Raw genomic sequence first — 14,125 nt, 5'->3', positions numbered from 1 at the left:
AGCCCTAACTCGGGATCCTGAAGGGAAGCGGAAAAGAGGGAGGCCAAAGAACACATTACGCCGAGAAATAGTAGCAAATATGAAAAGGATGAATGTTAACTGGAAAGAACCGGAGAGGATTTCTCAGGACAGAGTTGGATCGAGAATGCTGGTAGTTGGCCCATGCTCTACCACGAGGGGTAACAGTCGTAAGTGAAATATTTAAAATCAATGAGTATATATATTAGACAACAGAAAAGGGAATTTTTTATGGTGCTTAAACTGGATTTTGAAACAGCTGCTCCTAAAGCAGATTGTGTGTTAAAGTAACAGATGTTGTTCACTGCGTAACCAAAAGTGTTTAATAAAGCTAGATAATGTTCACCGTTTCTCACTCTAAGTCTCAACCCTGAGCTTCTCAAGTTTGTAAACAGAAGGTTGGCAAAGCATTTCATTGTAGCTGTTGTTAGTTCGTGTTAAAAACTCTCACCGTAATTTGTAAGCCTAATTCAAACTCCAGTTTAACTGTTAAATACCTAACTCTAACCTTTTTGCATTATGACTGATGTCAGTTGATGAAGAAAACTTATGGGTTGGTGACCCTATTCATTACAGTAACCCGACTCCTAATATGTATGTACTTGTGTAAACTTGCCCCTTTTTCTTAACTACAAGGAATAATTTGAATTGTGATGGTTGATTATTACGATCAAAGCTGTTATTTCATTACTTCACATTGTTAATTGTTTTAGAATTGGAAAGCGTTTCCTAATCGGCTGATCATTCACCAAATGTCGTCAGTTTATTATACTTTTATCACTCTTTACTCTAGAGCTTTAAAAATCGTGTCTCTGCTGCACATTGAAATATTGGTAGGCCATCAAAACTTCTTAGATCGGATCTTCATAACGCAGCTATACAGATTTACTGAATCATTAGTTTTTAAAGTGATTCAAACTCTTCCATGTTCTTACTTGTTCTTAATCACATGCCGATATAGATGAATGAATAAATAAGTTGTCTGTATTTATTCAATAGTTTGATAATCTTCCCTTAATGTCTATGTATAATTTAATAAAAGGAACAAGTTTTGACAAAATTATTATCATATTTTGTCATTCATCTAATTAAAACTTTCAATCACTTAGAATTTGTACGTGGATACCTTACATTATCGGATAAATCTCTTGTATTTTTAATGAAAATGGTATTTGATTCACTTAATAAAAACCGCTTAGTTTGTTTTCCAAGTATCACTGTTTTCATGCGGTGAATACATTGATGTATATTTGTATAAATATTTATGAAAAAACAAACAAACACGTATGATCGTATACTGTATGTGTTGTTATTTTGTATACGCACCTTCATTATATATCTGCACAACATAGTGGTATAGATACTTGTTATATCCTGCAGAGAATATAATTGGTTATTTCTCCCCATAAAAAATGAAAAAGAACGGATACGAGTCGATATAAAGGAAGAAGGCAAGACCACAGATGAAATTTTTATTATTCACCTACCACGGATTCAAAAAAACTATATTTTAATACAACAATTTATATCAGATTTATCTATCTGATCACTTGGCAAATATAAATATATTTAACTAGATAGAGGTTGATATCAATTAATCAGTGACTAAATCCATACACACAGTTTACAATGTCAATAGACTTGATTGGATTAATTAACATTATAATAAATGACTGAGTTTCATATTTTCTGCTTCCTGACATTTATTATTAAAATTACTATTGTTATTATCATAATAATGATAATAATTATTATTAATATTATTAGTATTATTATTATTATTATTTTTATAAAAAGGGTTACATATTCGGGTTTCCGGTTGGCATACGATAAAGTGTATTTACGAACAGTTGCGAATCTTCTAAAACAATGGAGAATGTGAACCCGAATGGAGTGAACGTCTACCACACAACAACACATCGACGTTACTAATCCAGGCACTGACATGAGATAAAGAAGAGATTTCCAGAATAGCATTATATTCTAAACGGAAGTCAACAATTGAAATTAAACAACTCTGTTTATGCAGTAACGTGCGATAACTTGGGAGCACATGACGTAGCTAACTAAGAACAACAACTAATCATATGGCAGCAAGGGCTTCTGAGGAAATATGAATAGGAAAAGTGTTTCATTGAAGTTATCCCCTATTGAAAATACATTGAGATTATAACATGTTGATGAGCTAATCAGAATCGGATATGGGATTCCAAAACCACAACCCATATTTGAATTCATAACGAACACCTACAATCGGTTTACTCTGGGCATTTCAAATATGCTATGATTTAGCATCTGAAACAAATAGGATTGTTGAGAAGCTCCGTTATTTGTGAATGTGGAGTCGAAATAACTCGTTCAAATGTGTTGAGGCAGGAAATCAATAAAAATGAGAACATTTTTTTCTCGTTCTCGAGACATGCCATGTTTATTTTCGTAGACTGGATAATAAAAGGACCAGTGACTTTAGCTACTACTTTTGTTAATGTTACTGCAGCTTCAACAGTCAAGTGGTATGGGTATTACGGAGAAATATGTGTTATCAATATAAAGAACCTAAATTATTTGTCTAGAGTTGTAGAATGTATGGTAGAAACCGATTAAACGATTACTAGGAAACGTTTAATTTCAGCTTTTGACATCCGTTTAGAATATAATGCTATTCTGGAAATCTCTTCTTTATCTCATGTCAGTGCCTGGATTAGTAACGTCGATGTGTTGTTGTGTGGTAGACGTTCACTCCATTCGGGTTCCCATTCTCCATTGTATTAGAAGATTATCAATTGTTCGTAAATATACTTTATCGTAAACCAACCGGAAACCTGAATATGTAAGCGTTTTAGCAAAAATAATAATAATAATAATACGGATATTATCAATTATTATTAACTATAGTTTGAAACCGGGCACACAAGTTTATACGAATAAGGGGATGATAAATAATCTATCAGTGCTTGTGTTGGTGTGGGTCATCGGAGTATTCTACATACAGGAAAGCCATAGTGGCTGATATCAATCCATCTTTAACTCTGTACTGATGTTGTTATGACCGTAATGTATCAGGTATACAAAGTGTTCGTGAAAGTATTTCTGATTTATGTCTGTAAAACCTGGGTCTTCTAAACCATGTATCTTCAACGACTATGTGTTTGATTATCGTCAGGCGAAGCATTCCTCACACTTTACGACAACACGATGTATTTAATCCTGAAGTTCTGAAACTAAGAAAAAAGCAACCAGGTGGTTAGCCTCTATGTGATTCCCTGATATGAAAGATACCTGTATAGGACTAACATCTTTTGGTCACGATTCTTTGGCTAGAATCCTGAAGCACATACAATTCAGTCTGTTACTGTCCTATGATTTCTGAAATTAACTTATTGTCTAAGTAATATCACATTTTTTGCAAACTGTTTACACGTGTGCTATTTTTTTCTTTTTTTAAATCCCGAAATAAAATAATAACAAACATTTACTTATATATATATATATAGTGAACAGTCGCAAAGAAAAGGACTTATGGTACTGTACGATATGCGTGATACAAAATATTCCAATTTCGATTATCATCTTTGCATCAAATTGTTAAATTTATTCAAAGTAAGTTAGTTTTTTTGTTGGTGGCTTATCTATTCAATTTCATGGTAGTCTTCATCGTGGAATGTAATCTTCACCTAAAGTAGACTGTTACTGTAATTCAAGGTAGTGCTACTCGATGGAGGTTTTGATTCTTATTTACCCGGTGAAACACCAACTAGAGATCGAATATGGGTTGTGTCATCAACTCTCACATGAGACGAATAAAAATCACCTGTACAATTATTGATTGAGTTGAATCGATTATTGAAGAGCTGTTTACTGATCTTTTTAATTACTATCAGACAATTAGACGAAGAATTATTAGTGATTTCGGTATCGATTGTCACATGCCTTGCCATACATACACACTCACACTGTTTACTTTTCAACTGATTCAATGTGATTTAGAAAAAAGCTTATAGAAGATGATAGTTCGTTTAGATAAAACTCATTAGCTGTTTGTATTTGTGAATTGTAGCGAAATTAGAATCCGTGAAGTATTGTTATGATTGAATGTTCACTGTTTGATTCAATGTAAACTGCAGCTTTACAGAGAGTAAAGGCTTATTGTTGTACCATAGGTTTTTCTCTAGACTCTCTCTTGAAGAAATAGGTATCATTACAATCTTCATTTTTAGAAGGAATACTAGTATAAACACAAGTAATAATTACTTACATTGAAAAACCTTTGACTTTAGAACTACACTAGTTTAATGAACTGATACCTCTTACAATTTTAAAACTCGCTTAGTAAGTTTTTATAATCATTCGGAATTAGGCATATACGAGAATATTTACTATTCAGCTGTTAATCAGTACAAGTATCTCAGTCTCTCCAACAAAATGATCAGTTATTATCCTAATAGTTCATTGGTAACACCTTTTACATTGGTACCGGGGACGTTAGTCCATATACAACAGGACCCCCGAAGACTGTAGATATACACCTTGCTATGGACTGCCAACTATCATGAAGCTCAAGTTTAATTTCTCTTGCCGATTACTTCCAACCATATATCATATCTAATTTAAATAATCTTTGTATATTGTTTAAATCAACTCTCAGTTTTTCTTTTCGTTATTTGTCTTTATGTCTTATGTAGTCTCTTGATTCTAGATACTCAGGATTGCAGCTTTAGACCTATAGCTTGAAAGTTGATTAGTGTTACTCATAATCCGCCGCTCTGAAACTAATTCAATTAGAATTTATCTGTTTGTCGACGTCATTAATGAACTGTCGATGAAAATTTTCCTTTTTACTCACGTTTATATGTCGATTTTTTATTTCCTGTATGATTTATCTCTTGTGTTATGTGGTTGGAGACAACCGGTAGGAAATCGATCCTTTGAACATGGTGTGATCTGCAATCTTAAGAGCACTGATACTCTTTGTGAAATTCTAATATTAAGCATACTCGACTATCGCCTATGTTGACGCCAGATGTTGGTCGGTATAGGAGTAGATTTTTTTTAAAATGCTATAGACAGCCAAAACAAAACTTGCCATCAGTCCATAAAGTCATTGGCTGTAGTACTTGGCCCTGTTGCTATCTCCAAACTACCTGTGATTGAAATCTATGTGATTATTGTAAACAATGGTTTGAGACTTTTGGTGAAGTGGGTCTTAATCAGTTTCAATATAGCACATTCATTCACTCTTAATCTTCTTATAGTTCGAGAGTTTCTAAATCATATCCTGTAAGCCCAATCTTCATTTTTCGTACTACTTTGATATTCATCTTTGTAGTTTCATCTCGATTTACTGATTTTGTACGGCAACCAATATAGACTGGTGGACGTAAGCAAATTTAAAACCTAGTACATATGCCTGTACATTACTTTTTTGTTTATAAAGTTGGACTTACCTATTAAATATAAATATTAGCCACAAAAGTTTTTCTCTCTGAGATACATTTTTCATCACTTATTTTGTTTTTATTTGTCCATATACATAATGTTTATGTCATTCGTATCCTCTACATAGGGTGTTTATCCAGCTCGTCTGCGTAAAGTGATTATCATTGAACCACCATTTTGGTTTCGAGCTCCATTCAATGTACTGCGATTATTTGTTCGTGAAAAGATGCGAGATCGGGTAAGTTTTTGATTGGATTCTATTTAAATAGTCAACAGTTATCATTCTTAGTATGGGAATTTGTGGAGATTGTAGTATCTTAAGAGTTTCATTCACAAGTCGATATGAGGTAGACCACCATTGAAAACTTGTAAGCACAGGACGGCCGTTCCGTCCCGGCGTGGGACTTCTCAGCAGTGCTCATCCACGATACTGAACGTGGGACTCGAACCCAGGACCTTCGGTCTCGCGCGCGAACATTTAACCTCCAAACCACTGAACCGACATCATTCTCTTTCTCTGATTTTCCGTTGATTTGTTTTGATTGGCTGTTTGAATCTTCATGTAATGATTTATTTTCGAATAACTCTTATGTTATAGTTTTGTGATAAGTTCTCAACTAAGCAACTGTCTAATTACTCAAATCAATCAGGAATCTTTAAAGTCTCAAATTAGACAATAATTCACTAACGGCATTACTATTCCAAATTCTCAAGAATTCATTCGTACAGTATCTCATATAAAGAGTAAATTTATAAAGAGAAATTTCCATGTGGGCAATACGATATGAAGGTGAAAATGATCGTTTTCGGCGCGAAAACAAGAAATTCAAAATTCAAAATAGGATTACAAAAATAAGACATTTACCAAGTGAGTTCTTGGGATTCAACATCCCCAACAAGGGCTGAGTTGTATTTACAACTGATTGATCACTGGTTAGTGACCAACGCTACGTATGTCAGGTCCTTCTTAGTGCAGATGGAATTCTACCGATTTCTTTTTAACTACCTTCAACCTCCACCTTACATCTCAACACAGTGCACGCGATGTCGATTCACCTAAACTAGTGGCCACATTTCAACTTGGTCGATAGAATTCGACTGTCAGTAATGAGTATCCATTCCTAATCTAAAGTATAATTACTCTCAAAAATACTATCACTTATTATAAATAAATAATATATTTGTAATATCCAAATGAGTAGGAAAATTAGATTTTCTGACGTTTCGGCACTAAGGTAAGCCACTTCTTCAGAGAATAAGTGACCAAATTAGTTTTGATTTGGTTATTTGTTCTCCGAAGAAGTAACGTACATTAAGTCACGAAAGGTCAGAAAATCTAATCCTCCTACTCATTGGGATATTACAAATATATTATTTATTTATAACAATCTACACAATGCTCAATTTATTCGAAATTATCATGTCGAATTATTATTATTATTATTATTATTATTATTATTATTATTATTATTATTGTCATTACTAAAGAACACAAGCAGATGATTCTATACTCAATTATTACCCACAGTTTTGCACGTGTATGTGTGTGTGTGTGTTTGAGTGAGAGATACACGGAACAAACTCGTGATTGATAAAGTCTAACAGTTGCCGAAACCGAAGTAAATAAAAGTGAATTTCTATCGGAATTTTTTATTGACTGTAAGATAAAGTATTTTTAAACCATTCATTAGACCTACACAGTTGTAATCAGTTTTAAATCCTATCACATCTAAAAATTATTTAACTGCTGATTTTTTTTTATTTCCTCTTATTATAAGTTTAATATCAACGTGTTTTTATCTGTAGTTTCTTGCATAGTTTTAAGACAATAACAAAATTCTTTGTATTTATCACAAACTTCTGTATAATATAATTTCATGATACCGTTTTGAGTTTATTCACATATATGTATATGTTAATAAATTAGACATATTTCAATTTTTTTTTGTCTAGTTGAATGGATAAATTACATACTCAAGCTAACTTGATACGTTTTTCTTTTTGTTTTATCAAACCTGTTTACGGAATAATTGTGTGATTGACACTTGAATAGACTTAATGTATTTTTTTTCTCAGCCTTAAACCATATTTTCTGTTTATGTACTATTAACATAGCAGCTACAAGTGAGATGTTAAAGATGATATTGTCCAAATTTCAATTTAAAATAAATAAATATTCGTCCTGTTTGGTGAAGATGCTGACAAAATGCAGAGTCTTCTGTTAGAACTCAGTAATAATGCCAGGATGTTTGGGATGCGTTTCTCCCCATCCCAATGTAAATTGTTACTCCAGGACTGGCCTGCGTCAACACCTGAACTAAGGATAGGGAGTGAAGTAGTCGAACGCGTGGACAACTTCACTTATCTTGGAAGTCTGATCAGTCCTAATGGGTTGGTGTCTGACGAAATCTCGGCACGGATTCAAAAAGCTCGTTTGGCTTTTGCCAACTTACGTCACCTATGGCGAAGACGAGATATCCATCTATCAATTAAGGGACGAGTATACCGCGCATCAGTTCGCTCTGTTCTACTTTACGGCTGTGAAACATGGACATTAAGAGTAGAAGATACTCGTAAGTTACTAGTATTTGACCACAGATGCCTTAGAAATATTGCTCGCCTCTGCTCTGATCACCGGGTAAGTAATAGCGAGGTTAGACGCAGGGTATTAGGGAATGATGGTAAATCAGTTGATGAGGTGATGAATCTTCATCGACTGAGATGGTTGGGCCACGTGTTACGTATGCCTGAACACCGATTACCACGACGCTCTATGATGACTAGTGTAGGGGATGGTTGGAAAAGAGTTAGGGGCGGTCAAACCAAAACGTGGCATCAGTGCTTGAAGTCACTAACTCCCAGTCTAAGCCATGTTGGCAAATACAGACTACTTGGTTAGGATGCGCGCGACTATCGTAACCAATGGTTGGAGACTCTAGGTGACATGGCTCAGAATCGATCACAATGGCGTAGGTGTATACACTCTTTATCTTCCCTTAAACCTTGAGATTAAAATTGCTTGATATCTGTCTTCCTTCCTATACTATATCCTTTTATACAACCTTTCTTTTATATATTACCACCACTAAATTAACTACTATGAATTTGGTGTTGATCTTGTTGTGCTAACGAGGTATGGCAACTTGGACCGATGCATAAATGTGCCTGGTCCTATGTTGTAGCTGACTTACTGACTGAAATATTCGTCCATCTCTATCTGATTATAAATAACGATTTGTCAATGACGTTTTATTTTTTTAAAACGTCAATCTAATGATTTAATGCCTAACTCAAAATAACTTATTTGAATGTTGGGTCAGAAAACTTTGAGATTGGATATGTGTTCATCAATGTGTAGATCATCAGTTTTTGAATGTTCCATATATATATATATATATATATATATATATATATATATATATATATATATATATCCAGCATTTTCAAGCATTTTTCTATTCATTTACTGAGTAAGTGTTGGATGTAAGAGCATGATTTTCACTAAGAATTTCAATTTAAGTTTACACTTTCACTTCGTTAACTTTTTTCAGGCGGTAAGTTGGGATGAGTTAATACTTACTTACATACGCCTCTTACCCCCCATGAAGGAGCATAGGCTGCTCAACAGCATTCTCCATCCAATTCTGTTCGGGGTAATCCTTTCCAATTGTTTTCAGTTGCTATTCATCATTTTCATGTCTACTTCCAATTCCCAACGCAGTGTGTTCTTTAGTCTTCCTCTTTTTCATTTCCCTTGAGGATTAAAAGTTAGCGCTATAGTAGGGTATTAACAGAATACATTTAGACAGCCTTAGATGATTGAAATGAAACCTCTGGAGGGAAACTACGCCCTTATATCCAACACTTACTAAAAATGAATGGAAAAAACCTGGTCATATTATACTCTTATTTAGGATTTTAAAAAGATGATCATCCCTATCTAAAATATTTGTTCGGCAAATTAGGATCTGAATACAACAGGGGTTAGGGTTCTATTTTTTTAATGTTCATCCACCCCATATTAAGTTAGGCTAAAGTTTTGTGATGAACTTAGTTACTCGTGAAAAACGTTGGATGTGGAACTTATGTTCACTGACGGCCGAAGCTAACATATTTTGTATATCGCCAGCGCAACGAGGAAGAAATCTAAAAGAAACCTAGCTGTGTGACATTAAAAGTGTAATCGCGATTTATAAAAATATGGAATTTCATCAAGACTCATTACTTTGGGAGCCCTACCACAATTCCCTCCCTGTGTGAGCCGAAGACTATATATAGTCTGTCCGGCGTATTATTTCTCTGATCGAGACTCGTGAATCAAATTTCCGGTTATGTATTCTTCTTTGATTTATACGTGTATGTGTATCCCGAATGACTGACTAACGATAATATTCAACTCTACCAGAAACTTGAACTTAAGACCTTCATACCTAGACAGGAGTGCTTATTCTTAAGACCATTTAGTTTGCATCCAGTGGCCTTAATTTTCTAGCTTCAGTCCATTTGAGATATTACACGTATACTATCTACTGTTGTTGGTGATACTCGTTTCACCTCTGACATAGATGAATTCCAATGATCACAGTTTCTCACCAGAACTCCGGAACTTGATACTCACCCAGACAAAGACAATCAGTTGGTAATGATCTAATCTTTATGGAGTCGTACGGTTTCAAGAATAAAATACCATGAATTCTTTTTACTATTAAAACAGCCAACTAACATACGTGGAATATATATCTCACCACCAACGACAATAGGAAGAAATCATTCTCCTATGTTATAAATTCATTTGCCACCACCACTATTAGCGCTACTATGTACTGCTACTAACAACCTTGTAAGATAAATTATCTACATAAGTTTATTTCCCTAATATTTATTGTTGTGGTTCATACCATGAGCGGTTCGTCAAATAACAAGATACATACACTTTCTTTCAACCCATATATATATATATATATATATATATATATAATGGACATTCTTGTGTTTGCCATATCCAAGAGCTAGCAAAATTTTTTTGTGGCTTTCTTTCCACTAATTTCTTTCTTAAAATCAAACAGGAAATGTTAAGTCTTCATTTGGTCAAGGCAGTTCCACTGGGAAAAAATCGTTCATTTCTCTATGTGTTTTGTCTTTAGTGTTGTTGTTGTTCACCTGTATTTTCTAGAAACAGATCTATTATTATTAATTAATTAATTATTATTATGATGTGCATAATACACCAATTATTCAATCGTCTTAGTTATTTAGTTATTGGACTCTTATCCTTTCGACATAATGATTTCATGAGTGGGTAGAGATACGGAATATAAAATTATTTATCATATGCATGTGTCTGTCTTTCCCTCTATGTTGCTTTTATTACTTTACACTTGTAGTTTATGTATGAAAGTGAGTAGTAGGAGGATGAGAGTTGATGTCTTACTTGTGATATTCACATGTAGAAAAATCATTCATGTTTGTTTGTTGAATGAATGTTAGTTGATTGTATGATTCTGTTTTGTAGCTGTACAGTAAGTAAGAGAACACACATATACATTGTAGAAATCCTTTTTTTCATTCTTCATATGTCCTGGTTTTTTCTCTCTGTACTTGAATGTACACAATTTTTTTCTTCTGATGTTTTTAGGCTGATAGATACATTTTGTCTGCATTTTTTTTGGCAAATCACAATATCATAAATTTAACATATTTATCATTTTATGATGGGATAACTAATTATTCATCAATATTCGCTGGCTAGTTTAGTGTTAAATATGTTCGTTTGTGTAGTATACACCTTCATGTACGCGCGTGTGTATGTGTTCTATGAAATGTGTTCCATATCTTAGATGAATTAAGTGGCATTCTGGGAAAAATGTGTATCGGTGAGAAATTTTTTACATATGCGTTCAGCTAAATAAAAATACTACGATCTTCACAAATCCCCTAAATTGATAAGTGATAGAACACTACAGACGCTATGATCATATTTTTGTACAATTACTTCACTAATAAGATGATCAATTACACTCGTTGATCATAGACTATTTTGCCAAGGCATCTGTGCTGATCGAATTCCATCAATCAAGTTACAGTGGCTACCAATTTATAGATGAATTCACATCTCATACACTATGACAATCACGACATCAACATGTTTGCGCTCAATTATTGTCTACTTATCTTCAGAAACAGAACCCATAGTGTGTATTGTTGAAATGCTTATAATGTATTCCCTAACTCTTTTCTATCGATATCAAGCAATACTATATGACGATGAAACAATCAATTCTGAATTTTAATTTTGTTCAGTCACGCTTTCTACGTACAATCAAATAGATTGAAGATTTAAATCCCTATTCCGTCTATTTTGGCTTAGGTATTTTGGGATGTAGTTTCATATGCCTTTATACACAAACAGTGTGTCAAAACGTAATAATCTATACATTCTAAATGAATTGGTATTTATGTTTATATTTATATGTTAAGTCTAGTTATGCTACATAAATCTTTGAATTAAAGTAAACATATTTAGCGGGTTTCGAACTCATAGCCTAAATCAAATGCCATAACAATTAGGCTTTTGTTTTTACGTTATGACCAAAAATAATCCAACAAACATCGTGGATGCGCACTGCTGAGGAGTCCCACAATAGGACGAAACGGCCTTCCAGTGCTTCCAGGTTCTCCATGGTGGTCTAGATTCAATTGATTCATGATCGCAACCAATAAAACATCATTCAGTTAATAAATAAGTTTGTCTTTGGAAATAATAGAATACATAGACTAAAAAATCAATTTATTTCATTTGAAATATCGTCCCACTCTTTATATTTCCAGCCACATTTTGCTTCAAAAAATTGCATTGTTTATAATTTATTTAATGAGAAAACGGACTGCTTATGTAATATTTTATGTTACCGTTGTAATGGAAAAATAGAATAAGTTTGTGCTTGGTGTTCGTGATCTTACATTTGATAATATACAATATAATTTGATGCCGGATCACCTAATGATGGACATTTAGATCAGTAGATCGATCAAGATATTCGATCACATAACTCAGTGATAAAATTATTCGAATATTGAGCAGGAATTAATCTAGAATAATAGTATACTTATACAAGGTATCAGTTCAGTCAGTATAGAGTCCGTTTTACGCCTAAGTAGTGTCCTATATCTAATAGCTGTATATGTCTTCGCTCATCGCCCAATTACATGTTACTTTCATCTGATGCACCGGTTTGTTTGCCGAGAGTCCGGGCAACGAGAAAAACAAGTATATTTTTCGCATCATTTTAAAGAATAAGCAAAAAAACAAACAACGTAACAGGATGGTAGTGATGACGACGGAGCTAGAGAAGGTGCGTACTAAATAAATATCAAACTTGCGTGTTCGTCATGAGTGTTCAAATGAGTAAATGAACGAAACTGGGATCCTACAAAATAACTAAAAATAACGTTAGTATGTGCATGTATACCACAATGGTTGACTTCTCGATTAATCGAACTAATAAATCTTGTGATATGAGTTCTTTTGGGTCTACGATTAAGGTTCTCCTATGATGCCATCGGGAACTAATGCAAACTCGATACTACCAGTTACTGATACTCAAAGCGCTCCCTTAATTAATCCCAACGAGATAAAACCCAAGTAGAAGACATGAATGTAAGACAAGCTTGTTATTCAACATAGCTAATTTGAAATAGAGAAATTTTATATATAGTAACATGTGATGATCTTGGGAAATAATAGAATTAACAAATTTACGTTAGTGATAGCCAAACGAAAAACAGGAAATGCCATTGAAGAAACGTTATTGGGGCTTCCACTGAATATAAGCAATTGTCCCATTCAGGACATTATATGTAATTTCTTTATACAAATTCCAATAAAAATTCACCTCTAATATAGTCACTAATGTGTACAATAACTACAATGAAATAAAACTCATTTTTTAGAATAGGATTTCTACACCTACTTTGAAGTGACATCAACAATCTAAATGGAGAATTAAACAATTGTTTTTGTCGTTGAAATTCAGTCATCAAGATCACACCTACCCTATTGAATACAGATCTCTTACAAAATATAGGTCTTGCTCATATGTTCATCAGCTAAATAGACGTAGATACACTACTTTTAATTCATATATATATATATACCATAGTGTGACATGAATATGGTATTTATGTTTTGCTTGTAATAATTAACATTGATAGCAATGGTATTTGTTGAAGATCACCTTCAACGTGTTTAAAAAAAACAAATCAATAGTTTTCGTAGCAACTGTCTCCTACCTCTAAACTGATATATATATGTAATCAAAAAGAGTTTACATATACGATTAGAACTATGTGTTATAATTGCCGCAGTTTACAAATATACGATTCCAAAAAGATTTAATTGAAAATATACAATTTGAATTTCAGAAAAAAAAATAAAGCTAAGTATAGTAAGTAGTCTGTTGACCCTAACTTTAACTTATTACAATGAATTTATTCAATAACTATGTGGATTCTAATTTAGATTTGCTTAATAAAGATTTGATCTATCTTTTTCAGCTTAAATCTTTTTAAGAATTCTAGACAAACTGATTATATGTAATTGGATGTACTATATATTGATTCATTTATAAAGTTAATTAACTTAGTTCTATGAACCCATTCTCATATTTTTAAT

At 33.2% G+C, this 14,125-nt stretch overlaps 1 protein-coding gene across 1 annotated transcript in view; it reads left to right on the top strand.

Annotated features, from left to right (window-relative positions):
* The window catches only part of Smp_144810 (non-receptor protein-tyrosine phosphatase,putative), a gene marked incomplete at both ends in the record, with an annotated part of 60,253 nt that overhangs the window by 15,136 nt on the left and 30,992 nt on the right, over nucleotides 1-14,125 (top strand). Inside the window, 2 exons of the mRNA XM_018791060.1 lie at nucleotides 3,513-3,618; nucleotides 5,582-5,692. Coding sequence (XP_018645766.1) covers nucleotides 3,513-3,618; nucleotides 5,582-5,692 — 217 coding nt within the window. The remainder of the gene's footprint in view (nucleotides 1-3,512; nucleotides 3,619-5,581; nucleotides 5,693-14,125) is intronic.

This window comes from Schistosoma mansoni (assembly GCF_000237925.1).
Source record: "Schistosoma mansoni, WGS project CABG00000000 data, chromosome 7 unplaced supercontig 0100, strain Puerto Rico, whole genome shotgun sequence".
In the NCBI taxonomy this organism is placed as follows: Eukaryota; Metazoa; Platyhelminthes; class Trematoda; order Strigeidida; family Schistosomatidae; genus Schistosoma; species Schistosoma mansoni.
This window is presented reverse-complemented; position numbering and strand designations above follow the sequence as displayed.